Here is a 19,552-nt window from a genome sequence, read left to right on the forward strand (position 1 = left end):
TGTGATAAGGACCATTAAAGAAAAATTGTAGCTGGGCCTGGTGATACCGCTGGTTACCAGTATAACACTATAGAAGCATGCGAGGCAAGCATATAAAGCAGGGTTTATTTAAAAGGGTAACATAGACCTCTCCTTGGAGGGAGCAGGGGGCCATAGCTGGTATCCTGGTATCCCCAGAAGCAAGGGTGTTCTGCCTTTTTTTAATAGCTCTTAGGCTTCCTTTGTTCTCCTGCTCTCTTTTCCTTATCTCTCTCCTTCTTGCCTATGTGACTAGGCCCAGGAGATGCTCAATGAGATGGCCAAAAGGTGAGAAGCAGGTGGGCTAAGTTGGAGTGATCTGGGCTGGAAGGGGGTGTGATTAACAACTCCCTGTAGGGACAGGTTACCTTAACAACAGGTTTGAACAGGGGCAGGTTATCTTGATAACAGTGGAGGAAGGGCTCAAAGGCATTAGCATTTTTAAAAAAATATTTATTCTCAAGTTTTAAGTGGACACAATATTTTTATTTTACATCTATGTGGTGCTGAGGATCAAACCCAGTGCCTCGTGCATGCTAGGCGAGTGCTCTACCACTGAGCCACAACCCCAGCCCCCTCCCCCTGCATTAGTATTTTAATAGCTCTCCAACTTTCTGGACTCAAATTGGCATCCTTGATCCTACCTAACTCAATTTACCTGTCTATACTGACTGCCTGTCCAATTCTGGCTTCAATGGTGGCAGAGCTATTCAGGAGGCTGAAGCAGAAAAAGCCCAAGTTCTAGGTTGGCTGACAACTTAGGGAGACCCTGTCTCAAAATAAAGAATAAAAAGGGCTGGGGATGTGGATCAGGAGTAAAATGCTTCTGGGCTCAATTCCCAGTACCACCAAAAATAAATTTAAAAATAATATGTAGAGATGTGCAGTACCATTTTAACATGTTACTATGAAAACTTCAACTATACAGCAGTAGAGAGAACAGGCCATGAAGTCCCATGCACCTTTCGCTCCAGTTTCAACAAACAACTCAAGGCCAGTCTTGCTTTGTTCAAACTCCAATCTGAAGATGCTGTTATAATCAGGGAAAGGCTCTTAAGTTGACATGTGTTTCAAGATAGGAATTGTGAGCACAGCTATTAAAAGATCCGATGGAAAAGCATTTTCAGGCAAAGGGAACAGCAAGATCAAAGGCGCAAGATGGTAAAGAGATTGGCTATCTAAAGTCAAGTGGAGCTAGACAGGAGTGGATAAAAAGGAGGGTAGGTGAGGCCAGAAGGAGAAATAGGGCCAGACCACATGACAGACCCTGAAGCTATGATACATGAGTTTAGGGTTTTTTTTTGTTTTTTTTAAAGTTGTAATGGGACTCCATGGAAGAGTTTTAAATTGCTGCGTGACAAAGTTACTTCTTCCTAGAAGGCTGGAACCTTGCAACGGCTTTCTATACTCAGAATAAAGTCTAAGCTCTTTAAAATCGCCCGTAGAATTTCCCTTCTCCAATTGTGTTTCAGGGACAGTAAGCTGCTTTCACTTCTTCAAACTATGTACTTGTTGTTGTTGTTTTGCCTGCCTCTGGGCTTTTGACCTTGATGTTCCTTCTGCCAGAAAGACTCCCATTCTAGTTGGCACCTATTCATACTTGGCTTAAAAATCACCACCTTTTGGAAGTCTTTCCAGTATCCCAGGCTGAGGCGGGCGCTTCTTCTGGCACCCACAGCTTCCTATGCGCCAACCATTCCAGGTGTGACCGTTTTAGGTAGTAGTCTAATTATGTGTAGACCTTCCGTTGACCATAGCGCCACGAAGATGGGGCCAGATCTGTCCTATTCACTGCAAAAAAAAAAAAGTGTTCACCAGCACACGCCTGGCACAGAAGAGATCAATAAATATTTATCCTGCTTGGAGGGGTGTAAAGATTGATAGAGATCATGGCCCTTGCCAACTGTCTTCGGATGTAAACTGATACCCAACTAAGACAAGATTTAGGCACTTGGCACTAGTCTGCAGTTCCTAAGCGCATGCGCTTTACTCAAGCCCCCCCCATATGCTAATCACTGCGCTCGAGAGTACAGCCTCTCCCAGGCATATGCAAATCACTCCTTCCAGTGCCCGAGGCCCTCCTTTGTCCCGCGCTAGGATTATGTAAATGAGAAGGCCTCGGATCCAGGATCCCGGCCGAGTGGTCGCCCTCCACCCACAACGCATCCCATTTTCATAAAGCGCGTTCCAGCCACGCACACGCACGCGCGAGCCCTGGAGCTTCTCGATCCTTCAGGCCGCGGACTGTACCAAGTAAACGCGGGCAGTGAGGGGCAAAGCACAGCAACCCGTGCGCGGGTTCCCTCCGTGGCCCGACTCGGATAGCCCCTCTTCCCACAGTGCGACAGGAATGGTCCATCTGGCTGCGCAAGCGCCCTAGGCTCCTCACGCCCCTTGCTCTCCCTCCTACTCTGCTTGCAACGCAGGCGCAGAGTCTGGGCGTGCAGCCGCCACCGCCGAACCGGAGCTGGGGCCGCCAGCCCCGGTGAGTGTCCGCGGTCGGGGTGCGCGGGGCATGCTGGGAAGCGGGCGCTACGGCCCCGCTGCATGATGGGAGCGGCGGCAGCCGTCACCGAGGAGCCTGCAGCGGTCTTGAGCCGTGATGACCTGAGGGCAAGACCCGGACTCCTTTCCTTCCCCTACGCGGCTCCGCACGCTCCTGGGGCATCCTGGGAAAGCCAGCACTGCGTCTTAACAGCGTTGGAGTCGGTCTGCTGGTCGTTATAGGCCTGGTGTATCCTGGGAAGGATTACCCTAAATCCCTGTGGGGGTCCGGTCCCTTTTGTCCTGCGCCCTCTACTGAGCATCCTGGAAGTCGGCAGTGCTTCGGTGTAGGGTGTCTTGGAAGGTGGTCATTATAGGCCCGAAGCATCCTGGGAAGAATTGCCGCAGGGCATTGTGGGGACCGGTCCTTATTGTTTTGTATAAGGTCCTTGCCTTACCATATGTGTTAGTGCGTTCCTGCTGTTTTCAGGCGGGCCATTCTGGGAATAGGTTGTTGTAGGCTCAGGGCATTGCTGGGTCCAGGTCACCGATTTTGCCTGTTGGTTGTGACGGAGCTTTATTTATACTCCTTTAAGATCTTGGGAGCCAATCTGACCACCATAGGTGTTGTGTGACTTAAGTGCTTAGTATTCCAGAGTATGGAATACTCCGAAAGGGCCTTGTGTGATGTGAGTTTGGGGAGGGGTGGGCTGGAATGGTGGGCGTTGTCTTCAGGTAACCTCTTGCGAGGTCCTGATTGTCCCTGTTGTACGGTTGCCAGATAGAATTAGAATGTCCAGTAAAATTTCAGGTAAATAACAATCTTAGAAAAGTACAAGGGTGCCACAGCCTGTGATCTCAGCTACTCAGAAGGCTGAGGCAGGAGGATTGCAAGTTCACAGCCAGCCTGGACAACTTAAAGAGACCCTGTGTCAAAAATAAATAAATAAATAAATGAAAAGGGCTCAGTGGCAGAGCATACCTGGGTTCAATCCCCATAACCCACTCACCTGTACCCCCCCAAAAGGAAGACAGAAAGATCATCCCAAATATTGCATGAATATACATATATTAAATAATTCTTATTTATCTGAAATTCACATTTAACTCGGTGTCCTGTTTTTATTTGCTAAATCTGTCATTTTTATCCAGGCATACGGTAGAATTTCCAAATTAGAATTTCCTATATATACTAGGGTATTATAAAAACTCTTCTTTGCCAATTTTTAATTCTCTCTATCCTTACAAACTCAGATCCAGATATCTTTGTGTCACTGGGGATTGAAGGATTGAACCCAGGGGCTTTCTACTACTGAGCTTCATCCCCAGCCCTTTTAAAATTAATTTTGAGACAAGGTCTCTCTTAAGTTGCAAAGGCTAGCCTTGAACTTTTCATACTCTTGCCTCAGCCTCCTGAGTAGCCGGGATTATAGGCATGTGCTATTGTGCCCAGCTTCCAATTGTCTTCTTTAGGAAGTTCTCCTGCCAAGTTTCATCTTTTTCCAGGCTTCAGTGTGATCTTAAGTCCTCAGCAATGAACTTGACCTCTGGGCTTTGAAGACAGGTATTTTCCACCATTGTATCCCCAGTGCCTATCACAGGCTTTGTCATATAAGGGGATTTGCCAGCCCCTTCACTAACTGGCCCAGCATGGCTCTCCACCATTAGGGAGTGCAGTAGGAGAAACAGAAAGTACTATCTATGTTTTCAGGGGGGTCTTTTGGTAAAGAGGAAATAAAAGAGAAGGATTAGGAAAGTCTCCCTGGGAGAGGCAGAGTGTTTGGTCTGGGAAGAAGCGTAGAGGTTCTTGTGTTTGTAGTAGGCTTTGAAGGGTGAAAAGGAGATCTCCAGATCTACAGGGGCCAAAAAGGACATTCCAGAGGGCGCACCAAGACCTCAGATGTAATAAGACCTGGTGTGCACAGGGAGAGGTGAGGAGCCTGGGATGGCTGGAAGTTCAGGGAGTTCCTGTCACATACCAGCAATTTGTGAGTCTACCAAATCTTCAAAAAAAAATCTCTTGAGCCATCAAAATCATTTTATGAGAGGTAGGATGACATAGCTTCAAATTCTAGTTTGACCACCTCCCAGATGTTGTGACCTTGGACTACTCATTTATCTTCTACCTCACCTTCCTCATCTGTACAAAGAAGATAATGTCTCAACATGGTTTGGAGGTTTGTGTAAGTCAAGGCCTAGATACCTCTTTCATATAGAGAAGGTAGTTAGATCCTTTGCTTAAAGCTCCCTAGCTAAAGAGTGACAGATTTAGGATACTTACCTAAACACTTCTCTTGACACTTGATACACAACTAAGGCTGACATTCACAAACTGGTGCAACCATATCAATTGCTTAATTTTTTTAAAATGCATTTTTCCACTGAGCTACATTCCTAGTCCTTTTTATTTTATTTTTTAATATTATTTTTTAGTTGTAGTTGGACACAATATCTTTATTTTATTTATTGTTATGTGGTGCTGAGGATCGAACCCAGCGCCTCGCACCTGCTAGGCGAGTGCTCTACCACTGAGCCACAACCCCAGCCCCATTTTTAATTTTTTTATTTGAGACAGGATCTCATCAAAATGCTGAGAGTCTTGCTAAATTGCTGAGGCTGACCTTGATCTTGTAAACTCAGCCTTCTGAGTCACTGGGATTACAGGTGTGTGCCATGCTACCCATCTTCAGTTGTTTCAGTTTTGAAATACCAAGTACTGTGTATCCCTAACTACCACTTTGGATCCTCTTCCAGCCCTGGACCTCCCCACAATCCAGCTCCAAAAGGGTTTATGCCTGCCCCATTCTTTAATTCTGATTAGTGCGCCTATGCCAATATCTACTGTTAAATATATGGAATGTCACCCTTCCTACCCCATTGAATAAGAACCACAAAACAATCTCATTGCCCAGATAAGGAAATTAAGGCCTCCAGAGGGGCAAGGGCTACAGCTGGGGCTCTGAAGACAGTCTGAGACAGAGCCTCACCCCAGCATTTAGCACACAGTGGGACTTGGAATGGGGACGAGCACTATGTAAAAATTTATTGAGTCACCACAGGCCTTTCCTTTTCCCTGTCCAGCATCCCTCTCTACCTGCCAACATCCTGTATTAGAAGAATTGGTGGCCGGAGGTGTGACTGAAGAGCTGGCCGGGAAGGGACACTGCCCAGCTGTTGCTCTTCTCCTGTCTCCCATCCCCTCCCCTGGCCATGACAGAGACTCGGGAGCCAGCTGAGACTGGGGGCTACGCCAGCTTAGAAGAAGATGATGAAGACCTCTCCCCAGGTGAGATGGCTTTAGTGGTGGGAGTATTGTCTTGACTATTGTCCTGGCCTAGGGTTTGGGCTCCACTGGGAAATTTTGATTGGGAGTGGTTCCTTGTCTTGCTATGCGTTCTGTCCTGACTGGAAGTTCTTTTCCTGCTAGGAGATCTCTTCGCACTGAGACTCTTAGAAGTTGTAGGTTGGCCAGGATCTTTCTTCCTCCTGGTGATTCTAGATTGGCTGTGATCTGACTCCTTGCTGGAAGTTCTAGATGGGCTAAGGTCTCTCTCCTTGCTGCCACTTCTAGAATGGCTGTGACTTCTTTCCTCACTGGGGGTTCTTGACCAATTGTGACCTCTTTCCTTTCTGAGGATTCTAGAATGGTTCTGACTTTTCCTCCTCCTGTGGGTTATAGACTGACTGTATCTTCTTCTATGTCTGGGAGTTCCCTTCCAGTTGTGACTTCTTGCCCTACTATGATTTCTCTTCCAACTGTGACTTCTCATCCTGCTGTGGGTCCTCCTCCGACTATGACTTCTCGTTTTTCTAGGGGTTTTAGATCCGCTATGACTTCGGGTCCTGCTGGGGGTGCTGCTGGGGGTGCTGGACAGGCTGTGACTCCAGGTCCTGCTGTGGGTGCTAGAGAGGCTGTGACTTCTTGTCCTTCTGGGGTTGCTGGACTGGCTGTGATTTCGGGTCCTTCTGGGGGTGCTGGACTGGCTGTAATTTCGGGTCCTTCTGGGGGTGCTAGACTGGGTATACGTCTTGGTCCTCTTGGCCACTTCAGTTGGGCTGTAACTTGGTTCCCTCTTGGGGGCCGTCATCTGACTAGAACTCTTCACTCTCCTTGTTGGTGTTGGAGACTGGCTGTTGCCCTTCCCCTGAAAGGGTGTTCTAGTTGGGCTGTAACTCTTTGAGCGGCTGGGGGTTACAGGCAACCTGGAACTGCTCCCCACACCTAAGGCTTCTCGTGGGCCGTAACTCTTTTTCCTGCTCATATTTTTAAGCTGGCTGTCGCTCTTTTCCTGGGTGTTGGTTCTAAGCCAGCTATAACTCTTGTCCCGACTCCATTTTGGATGGGAAGTAGGAGTTCTCGCCCTTTTAGCTAAGCCTGATTTGGCACCATGAGTTCTCATCCTGGTAGGAGTGCTGGCCCTGCTGGGTGACCTCGTAGAGCTGCAACTGCTCCTTCTGCCAGGTGTGCGGCCCCGGCTGTGCGTGCCTTTCTGATGATGGTGTTTTGTGTTGCTGGTCTTGCTGCCTTTGCTGGTCCTTGTGTCGGTGCTTGCCCTACTGGGCGTTCTTACCTTATTGCGGACTTGGGACTTGCTACGGGACTGGTTAGAAGTGGCCGACTTTGTACTTGTTGATTTGGTGGACTTGGAACTACTTGGGCTCATGACTGAGTTGGGGGATGTTGATGGCTTGGGGGATACTGAGGAGGTGTTGGGCATTGCTGATTTGGTGACCTTCAAGGAGGCAGGAGATATGGGAGCCGTAGCAGGCATGGAGGATCCAGTAGAAGCCACAGACGTGCTGGGCTTTGAGGATCTCTTAGGTGAAGGCATGATGGGTGCAAAAGGGCTTGTGGTCCTAGAAGTCATGGTGGACATGCAAGACCTGGTAGCCATGGATAGTGACCTGATTGCCTGTCATGGGCCCACTGTGTGAAGTCATAGTGGGCACTGAAGCATCTGGAGGATGGACAGTGTGAAGTCAGGCGTGAGAGAGCGGGAGGGACCCTGGTCCAAAGTTGGAGATATTGCCACCGTTTTGTAGCTATTCAGCAAATGTCTCAGAGACAGACATGCTCAGCATTGCTGGAGACACGGAGGGGTTGGTGATAGCCCTAGCCCTTCCTCGAAGAGTCTTCAGCCTCCAGACCTGCTCAGTCACTGCCCAAGGTGGTCAGAGTGTGATAGGGGTCCAGTGGTTGAAGGAATCCAGTGAACAAACATCAACCACTGGGGGCTGGGTGAACTTTGCAGAGGAGGTAGCATGTGAGCTGGGCCTTGAAGAGGAGCAGTTATTGTCCACAGAGTAGGATAGGGTCCCCTAGGGAGGGAGGTCAGAGCTCGGGCCACTGTCAGCCATTGACCTGCACGTCCTCTGCTAGACAGTGGTGGGGCCTGAGGTCAGAACTGCCCTTGAGGGGTTCTCAGTCTGATGGGGGAGACATATGAGGTTCTGGAAGCTACACTCTAAGGACAGTTATGGGGGACCTTAGGTGGGGTAGCCAGGGCAGAGTGAGTTTGGGAGAGACCCCTGGATGGTAGCTGGGGGAATCAGGGTAATGGCTTCAGGGAGAACAGCCCATGCTGGGTCCTGAAAATGACTAGGTGACCAGGTGGAAAGAGTCGGGGACAGCATTCCAGGCACAGGGATCAGTACACATCAAGGCCTCAGGAAACGTTTGGTAAACAGCAGGATGTAGCAGGATGGGGCACGAGCAGCTGGAGCTGTGGGAGGCTGTTCAGCAGGTATTCGTAACCTGTTCTGGGCTGGTGAGACAGGGACCCAGCAGTGAGCCACACAGGACTGTCCCTGGTCTGGTGGGGATGGAACCTGGACACAAATGCATAGCCCTTTGGGCTCAGAGCTGGGGACAGCTGGGACAGCAGAAGCACAGTAGAAATGGTGATTAGCTGCCTGGGGTGAGGAAGTCTGGGATAGTGTCACCAAAGAAGGAGCCTCCTCCTGGGTCCTCACTGGAATCTAGGGCAGGATATTCACAGCAGAGGGAAGAGCCATGTTTCAGAAGAGGCCTGGAAGATGGATGCAAAGGTCTCCGTTCCACAAACATGCAGGCACTAAAACGCTAGATGTCACGCCTCACGGTGAGCCTCGGTCTCTGCTCTCAGGAACAGACGGTGCACACCCCACAGGCATGTGCTGTGAGCAGTGAGACGGATATGAAAGAAAAGTGGAGTAAGGGGCAGAGGGAGGGCTGGGGAGGACTGCTGGTACACAGGGTAAGTGACTAGGGAGTTCCTGAGAAGGTGACAGTGGAGCAGAGTTGAGGAGAAGAGGGAGTGAGTGTGGTCTACAGCGAAGGCTCTGAGGTGGGTTCATTCCGGGAGTGTTGAGAGATAGCCAGGAGCCCACTGTGGCTGGAGAGGACAGAAAAGGAGGTCAGAGAGGTGCCAGAAGGCCTGTGGCCGCTGTTCTGTTGTGGGCAGAGCACAGGTGCCCTGGCCAGCTCCGAGGAAGTAGGGTCCTCGGGCGGTGGATGAGGGTAAGGTTGGTGCCGCCCCCGAGAGTCCTTGGGCAGGGCCCTCCCTGGCAGCTGAGGAAGCCACTGTTTCCCTGTCATCGTGGGGTTTGCTCTGCATGTGCACCCCCAGACCACCTGCTGATAACGCCCTTTCCTGTATGTCAACTTCAAAATGTCCCCTTTTCTTAAACCTAAACTTGTCCTAGGTATGTCCTTCCTACCCACGAAATCACCGTAATGTATCTATACTTAGAAAAAAATGTATCTCCTCCACATGACCACATACATCCACATACATGCTTATGTGTGTATGGTTTCTTCCCCAAATGATGTTATGTGTGTTTTAATTTGTTTAACTCCCTGTTCAAATGCGGTGGGTGTTGGCCAGCACCTATGTAGCTCTCTGTGTCAGCTGAGTGGAGTCCTGCTGCTCTGTGCCTCACTTTCCACATTTATCAGGTGGAGTAACAGTGGTACCCTCCTTCCAAGGGTTGCTTTAAGCTTTGCCGTGTGTGTGTGTGTGTGTGTGTGTGTGTGTGTAGATAAATAAAGAGCAGGACTTTTAAAATAGCAGTGAATGCTTTATTGTTGCCGCTAACCCCACTCCACCCCAGACGCGGTTCTTGCTAGACATTCATTCTCTGGACACACAGATATGGAGCATCTACTGTGTGCCAGGCCCAATTCTGTGCCCCGAGGCCCCATCTGTGGAGAAGGAAGATCATGCCGGGCTGCCCTCTCCATCCTACAGGTCTGAATGGGGGCAGTTGGGCTTAGCCCTCTGTCCTCTGACACCACTCTCTCCCCTCGTCTGTCCTGACAGGCCCTGAGCATTCCTCTGACTCCGAATATACTCTCTCAGAGCCGGATTCTGAAGAAGAAGAAGATGAAGAGGAGGAGGAGGAGGAGACCACTGATGATCCCGAATATGACCCGGGCTACAAGGTGAAGCAGCGCCTTGGGGGAGGCCGGGGAGGCCCGTCTCGCCGGGCCCCCCGTGCAGCCCAACCCCCAGGTCCCCCAGCCCAGCCTTGCCAGCTCTGTGGCCGCTCACCGCTTGGGGAGGTCCCACCGGGCACCCCACCTTGCCGGCTCTGCTGCCCTGCTACAGCTCCCCAGGAAGCACCAGCCCCTGAAGGGAGGGCTCTCAGGGAGGAAGAGGAGGAGCCACCCCGAGCTGGGGAGGGACGGCCAGCTGGGCGGGGGGAGGAGGACGATGAGGAGGAGGAGGGCACTTACCACTGTACAGAGTGCGAGGACTCCTTTGACAACCTCGGCGAGCTCCACGGCCACTTCATGCTGCATGCCCGGGGTGAGGTGTAGGCAGAGCCCCCCACCCAGGGAGCTGGGCAGAGGGGTGGGGTGGGAGGAGGGGGCTGAGGAAGCCAGCGTGGTCATGGGGAGTGGGGTACTGCTGATCTGTGTTGTCTTAGTAGTAGACATGTGAAGGCCGGAATAAAAGGCAAATTCTGTGTGTGCTGGCCTAGCATGTGTTTGGTGGGGGGTGCGTGTGTGTGAGATATATGATACACACCTGGGCCTTTATCCCCACCCCCACCCCAGGCTTCTCCTTATGGCACCTCAGGGTCACGGTGGCCAGGATGATCTCCATTTCCTAACGGCTGGCCATCTGTGTGGTTCATGTATTTACTCGTAGACTCCAGGATGAAGAGGCTCCAACACAACAGAATTTTGTTTCTCACTCATTTAATAGTCTCAGGTGGGTGATTTGGTAACCAGGCTGCCCCTTAAGACTATCATCACCCACACAGGGTGGGTGGCCACACTTGGGCCCCACTGGTGGGGGAGGACAGGGAGCCTGGAATTTCTTCTGCGAGCCCTGGCCTGCCTTAACCAAGGAGCCAACTGCAAAGCAACCTGGGAAAGGCAGTCTAGTTCAGGCCCCAGAAAGTAGGATATGGTTTGTGGGGGACAGCTAGTGTCACATTGCCTGAGTACCTCACAAAGAGGACTGCCATCAGAATCATACAAGGCTTTGCAAGCATTTCCTGAGAGTCTGGTTCTGGGCCAACGGCTTAATGTATATGGACTCAGAAATTATGCATCTAGGAACTTACAAAAATAGAAACTTCATGATAATTCTAGCTCCCATCTTCCCAAGACTTGAACAGTGCTGTGCTTTATTTGCATGAGATCATCTGGTTCTTGAAATAACTTTGTCAAGTAGGGATTGTAATGCATTTCATTTAACAAATAATTTTTGATCACCTGCTGTGTGCTAAGCATTGAGAATGCACCAGTGAATAAGATCCTTGTCTTCGTGGAGTTGATGTGGGGTGAGTATGGGCTGCCACTGGAGACAGACAGAAAACAAATGAGATACAGCAAACGCTGGATGGTGGTAAATGCTGTAGAGAAAATAAAGGAGAGGGAGAGAGGGGAGAACAGTTCTGGAAGGGGTTGCCCTTTTAAGTAGCATAGTCTTCCCTGAGAAGGTGACCAAGACCTGAAGGAAGGAGGGAGGGAGCCGTGCTTGTGGGTGGAGGAGAGAGATGCAGTTGAGTGGAGTAGGAGCCCACCTGGGATGTCAGGGAGACCCGAGTGACAGCAAGGGAGGGAGGAGGGCCGAGCTGAAGGATCAGTGAGGGTCAGAGGGTAGCAGAGGGCTGGCTCATTGCAGCCTTGGTGAAACCTGGGCTCTCTGGGATGGGAAGTACTAATTGGCAGAGGATTGGCACCAAAGCTGCTTTGAAAAATAGACACCTAATCATGATAGTCACCGTTTACTGAACATTTACACGTGCCAAGCCGCGTTCTCTGGTGCTTTACATGGGTTCGCTCATAGAAGCCTGGCAACTAAGAACCTCCAAGAAAGGACCTGAATCACCATGATGCATCATTGAGTCAACACTGCCAGCGGACCAGGCCCTGGGCTAAGTGCTTTATGTGAACAAATACCTGGGATCCTTAGGAGGTAGGGACTGTTGTGGTTTCTTCTCATTCATTCAGCAGTGCTTTATCAAGTACTTGTGAGAGGCAGGCACTGTTCTGGGAGCTAGGACTGCCGCAGCAAACAGAAAAAAACCCTCTGCCTTCACGGAGGTTGTGTTACAGTGGGGAAGACAGTAAGCAGATGATTAAGTAAAATATACAAAATGTGTAGAAGGCAGAAGAAATAGGAAGTGCAGTGGGAAGCTGGTGTGTGTGAAGGTTGTAGTGTTCAACATGGTGGTCAGGGACCACTGAGGTCAAGTACCTGAGAAGGTGACATCAAATCAGGACCTGGACAAGGGAAAGGAGTGAGCCACTGGGCTGTCTGGGGAAACACTGAGTGCAAGAGTCTGGGGGGCCTGCTTGGGATGTGTGAGGAAGTGCACGAGGCGCCATGAGCTCTGGGAGCAAGGGGAGGACTGGTAGGAGGTGGGGCAGCGCAGCCGAGGGCTGTGCCATGTCGGCCGTGGCACCTTGGCTTCCTCTGAGTCCTCGTGGTAACATAGGGGCAATTTTCATGACCATTTTATAGCTGCTGTAGCAGGAATGTACAGCCATTGAGTTACCTGCTAGAAGTCACACAGCCAGTGAGAAGCAGAGCTCAGGTTTTAACCCAGACAACCTGGTGCAGGGCATAGGTTCCACTACTGAGCTGCACACCACTGTGGCTGCCCACAGCTAGTCAGGCTGACTTGAAAGGATGTAGCTGTCTCTATTGAGGGCTTATTTTTTGCAGTGTTGAGGATTCAAACTAGGGGCAATTTACTACTGAGCTACAATCCCAATTATTTATGTTTTATTTTTTATTTTGAGATGGTCCTCCTAAGTTGCCGAGGCCAGCCTGGGACTTGTGATTCTCCTGCCTCAGCCTCCTCAATAGCTGGGATTACTGTCACACGCCACCATGTCTGGCTAGCTACTGAAGTTTTTAAGATCACATTGATTACCAACATTGAAAATTGGGAAATTTCACATAAAAATGGAAGTTTCTGCCTTCTTGAAAAATTATGAGAGTGGGACTCCCTCCCATGAGGCAGTAGTTTGATATACTGACTGGGGGCCACCTCCTATGGGAGAGGCATTCATTCTGGGGTGCCCCATGCCTGACCTGCCTGGCACAGAACACATTTGATACCTGTTGTAGGATCTTGGACCAAAGTGTCTTTCAAAACCCACACTTCTCATCCAAGTCACAGAACCTGACATCTAATCTTTGAAATGGAACTTCTATAACCTTTGTCACTGATCATCACAGAATCTGAGGCGTCAAGGCATAAATTCACAGCTGGTAAAAAGATGTTTTATTGTAACAAAATACCTGAGACTGGGTGCCTTATAAAGATTAAAAATGCATTTCTCACAGTTCTGGAGACTAAGTACCATCAGCGTCAGTGGCTGGTGAGGGCTGCTCTCTTCTTCCAAGATGGTGCCTTCTTGATGTGTCACGGTGGAAGAGATTGAAGGGCCTAGCTAGTTCCCTGGAGCTCTTTTAAGGTCACTTAATCCCATTCCTAACAGCAGACATCACTGGCAGCAAAGGAATGTGGGAAATAGTTTCCAGAAAGCCCCAGCATCATGGAGGCTTAGTGAATGAGTATTTTCTTTCTTTTTTTAAAAAATATTTATTTTTAGTTTTTTTTTTCAGGTAGACACAATATCTTAATTCTTTATTTATTTTTATGTGGTGCTGAGAATCGAACCCAGTGCCTCACACATGCTAGGGGAGCATGCTACCATTGAGCCACATCCCCAGCCCCATGAATGAGTATTTCCAAGACTCCACCCTAAGCTCCATCTTGGGCATAGGATGAAGCAGTGGGGGTCTGAGATATGACATTTCCTGCTCTCAGGAGCTGTTAGAGTGTAAAAAGACACAAATAATCACATCAACCAAAGGGTGTTGATTTCAGCTGCTAAAGAGTGCTCTGCAGAAAATAAGTCAGAAGAAGGGGTGGAAGTGACTCCTAATTAGGCAGGCTGAGGGGGACTTCTCTTAGGAGGTGGCTGTGTTGAGACCTGACTGATGGGGAGTCAGCTTTGCAAAGTTCTGATGTAAGAGCACTCCAAAGGAAATAGCAAGTGCCAAGGCCCTGAGGCAGAAGCAGTCTGGCATGTGCAGCTTGAACAAGAGGAAGGGATTTTATTGCTTTCTGGGCTGGAACTCAGTCATAATCAGGTTTTGTTGGCTTGTCTTCAAATATTACTTATGGGGTGCTGTAGGGTTATAAGAGCAGAGTGATGTAAGCTGACTTTACACACAGGGTAGTCTATAGTAGAGGCTGGAGGGGGGAGTGGTAGCAAGGGGAGCAGTTAGGAGACTCAAGAACTTAAGAGTCATGCAGGCAGTTGTGCAAGAGGCCAGAGACTGTAAGAGTCATGTTGACCCATTTTGAGATTCATTGTCCAGGTGACTATACCACATGCTTGGGGTTTGGGCTGTAGATGAACATTTGGAAGCCAACAGTGATGCTATGTAGAGTCTTAGGAATCTATGGCATCTGAGAAATGTGGAGAGAACAGGAAACCCAAAGGGTAATTGAGGCCACTATTTATAGTGGGAGAACATGTGGCCCTTATTTGGGATTAGGGGAGCCACTATGGGAGTAATGTGAAAATATCTGAACTGGAAACACCTAGGCTTTCACCGTTGCCAAATGGAATATTTGGCTTTGGTCAAGTTGATATCTTGGGAGAAAAGAAGTGTGATAGTCAACTAACTATAAACCTGTTTCCCCATAAGTCACCTCAGCAAAGAGTTCCAGGATAGACCTGTCCCAAATCCTATGCACATGCACGTGCACACACACACACCAGGTAGGACTAGTATTTCCCAGGGTGGGAATCTGTGATTCCAGACTCAGAGTAGGTTTGAAGAGAGGGAGTCCAACAGGAGTCTTCAGTTAAATAAGGGGTTCACAAACTTTTATGCTAAAGGGACAAATGGATTTGTGGACCATGAGGCTCTGCTGCAACTACTCAAATCTGCCATTCAATGTGAAAACAGCCATAGAACAAAAAAAAAAAAAAAAAGAAAAGAAAAGAAAAAGGCCAAGTACGTTCCAATAAAACTTTATTTGTAAAACTCAGCAGCAGCTGGCTTGATTTTGCCATAGTTTGCAGACTCCTGCCTTGGGCTTGAAATTCTGCTGCCTAAAACAAGAGACCCAAAATTATGGTGGCTTAAACAAGATACAGTTGCTTCTCTTACATGTTATCAGAATGGTGGCTGGTATGGTGACATCCTGTGAGGTTGGCCAGAGACCCAGGCTCCTGCTGTGTTGTTGCTCTGCCGTCCCATATACTGCTCTTGTACTCACAGTCCAAGGTGGCTGGGCACCGTGTCCACGTTCCAATTAGAGGAAGGACATGTACCTTTTTCAGGCCTGACTATTTTACCTAGGAGTTTAGCCAGAACTCAGCCACATGACCACATTTAGCTGCAGGGGAGTCTGGGATGTGTGGTCTTGTGCTCCCATATGCCTAACTAAAAATTGAGAGAGCTATCAATTTCTCCCATAACCACCTCACCTGTGGATTTAAAAAACATCCCTCAATTCAAATACAGCCTGAGCAATGAATGCAGAGCATCAGCTATTGTCTCCAGAGGCAGGGCAGGCATTGTTAGGGACTAAAATGGGCCTGGAAGGACTTATCTCCGGCTGAGGGCGACACTCACCACTTAGCTGCAGCTTGTAGCTTTTGCCCTGCTGACAGTGTAAGTCCTGGTCTTTTCAAGAGAACTGAAAATAGGATCTTAATGGGAAATCTCCCAGTGTTGGCCAAATGAAACATGAAGCAGAAGGTATCTCTGTTTGACTCCAAACTAGTTTCCCTACAGGACTAGGCCAACTCTGCCCTGAGCTCCCTCCTCCCCACATCCTTATGTTCTCTAGCAATTCCCACTCAAAAGCCAGAGCTCCCTGTTTAGACATTTTAATATGGATGTTTAGTTTTTAGATACTATTCCTGTTAGCTTATTCATGCCATCTCCCCTACACATATATTAAAAAAAAAAAAAATCCCATTCCTAGAATGGTACACAAAATTATTTAAATAGGGCATAATGCTCTTGTGTCATCCAATGCCATGGCTGCTCTCTGAGTGGGGAGGGCTGGCAGACAGGGAGGAGACAGGACCTAAACTGCAATGCCTTTTGACTTGGGGTCTGGCTCCCACCTTGCTGCCCCATCCCCAAATACCCAGGTTGCTCCAGGTCTGGAACGCACCCAGTCTCATTACAGGATAGCAGCACCGCCCTTCCCTGCCCCCTACTCAGGCACAGATCCAGGGCAATTTGCTCCTGCAGCCCATGGCACCCATCTGGGAAACATTAAAGGTGATTACACAATCTGCAGCTAGTTATTTAACTGGGAATGAGGGAGAATAATTTTTCCTTCTTTATTGTGCATTTTTTTCTTCTTTTTTTTTTTCCTTGCTCATTTTCTTAAAAAGATCTCACTGTTTGCTGATTTCACTGTTTCCCTAAAGGACCTATGTCTGCTAAAGACTGAAAGTCTAAATGACAACCTTCTGGGTCCTATTTGTCCAGAGCCTTTTTGCCTTCCCAGGGTGGGAAGCAAATCCCTTCAAAGCCCCCAGAAGACCTGTGCCCTTATCATGGGTGGGTCCCACCAACCAGAGTGCGCATCTTAAGCACTGTTGAGGGCTTACGCTGTACTCAGAGCTCCCCCCGAGCATGTCGAATATAGTGTTGATGGAGCCCTGCTTCCTGGGCAAAGTCCTGACCACACTCTGTACAAGCAAAGGGACCAGGGTGGGTGCGGGCCTCATGCACCAGGCGGTGCCGCCTCAGAGAAGCAGCCTGCCCAAAGGTCTTGCCACAGTCAGGACAAGGGAAGGTGGGCTGGGCAGTGGTGGGTGCACCTGGTGAGGAGGGCCTGGCTGCTGGACCATGGCTGCGCTGGTGGATGATCAGGGCCTTGGAGGAGGGGAAGGAGCGGGCGCAGGTGAAGCAGATGAAGAGAGCCCCCTGCAGTTTCTGGGCCACGAAGTCCGCTGGGTGCTCCCGCTTCATGTGACGCTCCTGGAACTTGGAATCGGCGAAGGTGATGAGGCAGCGGGTGCACTGCGGGGCCCCTAGGTGGCCTAAGGGATGTGGGGAGAGGTCGGGGAAGGCCAGCAGGAGTATCCAGGACCTCTCCCAAGCCCCAGAATTATGCCAGCAACTACCACTGAATGCTATATGTGCTAGGAATGAGTTAAATGTTTGCAGTTATTATTCCTAAGACAGAGAAAAGCGCCTGATATCTAGAAGCTGACCTGACATGGCAAGGCCTTGGTGTTCTACTGGTGTTGTACAAGCAAGTGCAGAACTGTTAAAAACCCATTTTATGGGTGAGCAGACACAAGGCTCAATAGGTCAGCAAGTTACCCACAATCACAAAGCTAGAAAACGAAAAGGTAGGGCCAGGGAATCTGCCTATCTGACACAACATGTGGTGGCTAGAGTAGTGCCTGGGATTGGACCCCAGCTCCACCACTTCCTAGGCAAGTACAACAGTTTGCTCACCTGGAAAATGAGGTAATAACAGCATCTCTTTTTGGGATTTTTGGAAGGAACTAGTTAATTTATATAGTGCTGCTTTAAACAATGTTTGCAGTTATTACTCCCAAGACAGAGAAAAGCGCCTGATATCTGGGAGCTGACCCGACATGGCAAGGCCTTGGTGTTCCTCTGAACACCATTCCACAGAATCACAGTGACAGACAAGGTGTTGCCGCGACTGGGATGAGTCAAGACAAGACCACACCATAATAATATCTGGATACAAACAAAACGTGAACATTGTCTAAGCCATGACCAGCCACCCCTCTATTCTTGCTAATGTGAGTGATCACAGCTGCTTTATCAATCACAACTTGACCTCATATTTTTTCTCCTCCTAGATAAGGTTAAGAGAGCCAGTGAGAGCTGTTCCTACTTCCTGGAAGTATCTAATCCCTAGCAAAAGCCCCTTTCTTTGACCCATTCCCAAATCATCACATGTAAGCTACATTATTTTTTTGTACTGGGGATTAAACCCAGAGGCACTTAAAACCACTAAGCCAGATCCCCAGGTTTTTTGCTCATTTGTTTGGGGCTTTTGTTTTGTTTGAGACAGGATTTCATTAAATTGCTTAGGTCCTCACTGAGTTGCTGAGACTGGCTTTGAACATATCCTCCTGCCTCAGCCTCCCAAGTCACTGGGATTACAGGCATGTGACATTGCACCCAGCTCCCTATAAATCCGTTTTAAAAACACATCCTGATATACTCTAGTTTCCCCATGATATGTGAACAATAAACCCAATTTGTTCAAACAAGACAGATGTGTTGCTGGTGATCTAGCTAGACTGCACTGATACTACGGCTCTTGTTACATATTTCTGACTCAGTTCCCTCACCTTAAAGTGACACGGGGTCCATGATTAAGAGTACTGAATGAGTGTTAAACTCAGTATGAGAATGACTGCACCTAGCACATATTAAGCATTCAACAGGAGCTGCTGCTACTGTAAGTCAAACATTGTACCTTTATTAAAATCAGGCTTTCCCCCCTTTTCTGCAGTTAATCCCATAACAGCCCTTGGAGGTGGGTAGTGGCAGGTCTCCCATTCCCATTTCCTGTATTAGGAACTGAATGCAGGGATCTCTACCAGCTATACATCCTCAACCTTTTCATTTTTTATTTTGAGACAGAGTCTAAGTTGCCTGAGGCTGGCCTTGTACTTGATCCTCATGCCTCAGCCAGAGATCCTGGGATTACAGCCCTGTTCCACTGAGCCCAGTGTGGCAGCCTCTTTTGATAGAGGGGCCACCACATTCAAAATTTAGGTCAGAGTTGGGGCCAGAACCTTGGTGCTTCCCTCACAGTAGAGAGATTCCTAGCCTCACTTCTAACCCAAACCTCTCTTGGAAGCCACCCTATCCCTCTGAACTGCATCCCTTTTCTGCTAGGTGCAAGAGCAAGGTGAGTACACCTGAGCATAAGCATGAGGAGAGGCAGTTCCTGGTAGGCCAGCTCTAGGTCGTTCCATCCCCTTCCCAACAGGCAGGGCTCCGTAGCACCATAGGCACGGAATGCATAGGCTTGTGGGTCACCCTCCTCTGGCCAGCAGTACTCACAGATGTTGCCTCCTGGGCTGCTGGGCCTCCTGTCCTTGGGTGAATCCTGTTGCTCCATGGTGTCTTCGGGGTGTGAGTCCTCCATGGTGACTGAGACTCCTCTGGTCAAGACAGGAATACGCGTGCGTGAGGCTCCTCATTTGTCACCAGCCCTAAGGAGCCTGCTAATCCTTTAGTGCCCACCTCCTGGAACTCGCTGACGGCGCTTTCTCTAGACAAGCTTCAACCCACCTAGATTAGACTCCCTGGGTTTGTGATTTCCCCTGGGGCCTTCCCACCTGTGTGACCTATGACTTCCTCCACCCAGCTAACTCCCTGACAGGGTGGGACCCTTGGTCTGGACACCAATCTCATTCCAGTCTCATATCTTGGGGAGGGTCGTCGTTCCCACCCTTTAACCCGCCTCTTCCCGGGAGACATCTTTCTGTGACATCCTGTGGCTTGTTCCACTCAGAGCCGCTGCCTCTCAAGCACGCTGCCAGTCGCAGTGTCCC

The 19,552-nt window shown here is 49.2% G+C and overlaps 3 protein-coding genes and 1 long non-coding RNA gene across 11 annotated transcripts; 1 reads left to right on the top strand and 3 right to left on the bottom strand.

The window, feature by feature from the left end:
* Positions 1-450: 450 nt before the first annotated feature.
* On the bottom strand, positions 451-2,307 carry LOC139702713 (uncharacterized). Its single transcript, XR_011705289.1, has 2 exons — positions 2,218-2,307; positions 451-1,809 (listed from the first exon to the last, which is right to left on the bottom strand). It is a non-coding gene; the product is annotated as an uncharacterized lncRNA (long non-coding RNA).
* Znf428 (zinc finger protein 428) lies at positions 2,237-13,294 on the top strand. Of its 8 annotated transcripts, none has more exons than XR_011705282.1 (7): positions 2,527-4,685; positions 5,584-5,788; positions 9,804-10,292; positions 10,638-10,700; positions 11,225-11,277; positions 11,787-11,915; positions 12,746-13,294. XR_011705282.1 is itself a non-coding variant. In XM_071604597.1 (3 exons), exons 2-3 carry the CDS (start codon positions 5,713-5,715, stop codon positions 10,301-10,303), a joined length of 576 nt encoding a protein of 191 aa, XP_071460698.1. In that variant the 5' UTR covers positions 2,531-4,685; positions 5,584-5,712; the 3' UTR covers positions 10,304-10,527. The 8 variants fall into 8 exon arrangements, 1 of the variants encoding a protein (XP_071460698.1); XR_011705284.1 differs by having other exon boundaries at positions 2,527-4,550; positions 4,656-4,685; positions 11,225-11,915; XR_011705286.1 differs by having other exon boundaries at positions 2,527-4,550; positions 4,656-4,679; positions 11,225-11,915.
* On the bottom strand, positions 5,837-7,334 carry Srrm5 (serine/arginine repetitive matrix 5). The gene is made up of 3 exons (XM_027945959.2): positions 6,520-7,334; positions 5,945-6,369; positions 5,837-5,853 (listed from the first exon to the last, which is right to left on the bottom strand). Exons 1-3 carry the CDS (start codon positions 7,332-7,334, stop codon positions 5,837-5,839), a joined length of 1,257 nt encoding a protein of 418 aa, XP_027801760.2.
* Positions 13,295-14,985: 1,691 nt separating the features above from the next.
* Positions 14,986-19,540, bottom strand: Znf576 (zinc finger protein 576). The gene is made up of 3 exons (XM_027945945.2): positions 19,450-19,540; positions 19,059-19,159; positions 14,986-17,038 (listed from the first exon to the last, which is right to left on the bottom strand). Exons 1-3 carry the CDS (start codon positions 19,476-19,478, stop codon positions 16,611-16,613), a joined length of 558 nt encoding a protein of 185 aa, XP_027801746.1. The 5' UTR covers positions 19,479-19,540; the 3' UTR covers positions 14,986-16,610.
* Between the last annotated feature and the right edge of the window lie 12 nt (positions 19,541-19,552).

This window comes from Marmota flaviventris, chromosome 18 (genome assembly GCF_047511675.1).
Source record: "Marmota flaviventris isolate mMarFla1 chromosome 18, mMarFla1.hap1, whole genome shotgun sequence".
Taxonomy (NCBI): Eukaryota; Metazoa; Chordata; class Mammalia; order Rodentia; family Sciuridae; genus Marmota; species Marmota flaviventris.

Coding starts and splice junctions, on each gene's coding strand:
- Znf576 (XM_027945945.2), bottom strand. CDS start 19,478: ATGTCTCCCGGGAAGAGGCGGGTTAAAGG. Junction 19,160..19,449: donor GGGAAGAGGCGGGTTAAAGG/GTGGGAACGACG, acceptor TGTCTTGACCAG/AGGAGTCTCAGTCACCATGG. Junction 17,039..19,058: donor CAGCCCAGGAGGCAACATCT/GTGAGTACTGCT, acceptor CACATCCCTTAG/GCCACCTAGGGGCCCCGCAG.
- Srrm5 (XM_027945959.2), bottom strand. CDS start 7,334: ATGCCTTCACCTAAGAGATCCTCAAAGCCCAGCACGTCTGTGGCTTCT. Junction 6,370..6,519: donor AGGACCAAGACGTATACCCA/GTCTAGCACCCC, acceptor CAGCCTGTCCAG/CACCCCCAGCAGCACCCCCA.
- Znf428 (XM_071604597.1), top strand. CDS start 5,713: ATGACAGAGACTCGGGAGCCAGCTGAGACTGGGGGCTACGCCAGCTTA. Junction 5,789..9,803: donor TGATGAAGACCTCTCCCCAG/GTGAGATGGCTT, acceptor CTGTCCTGACAG/GCCCTGAGCATTCCTCTGAC.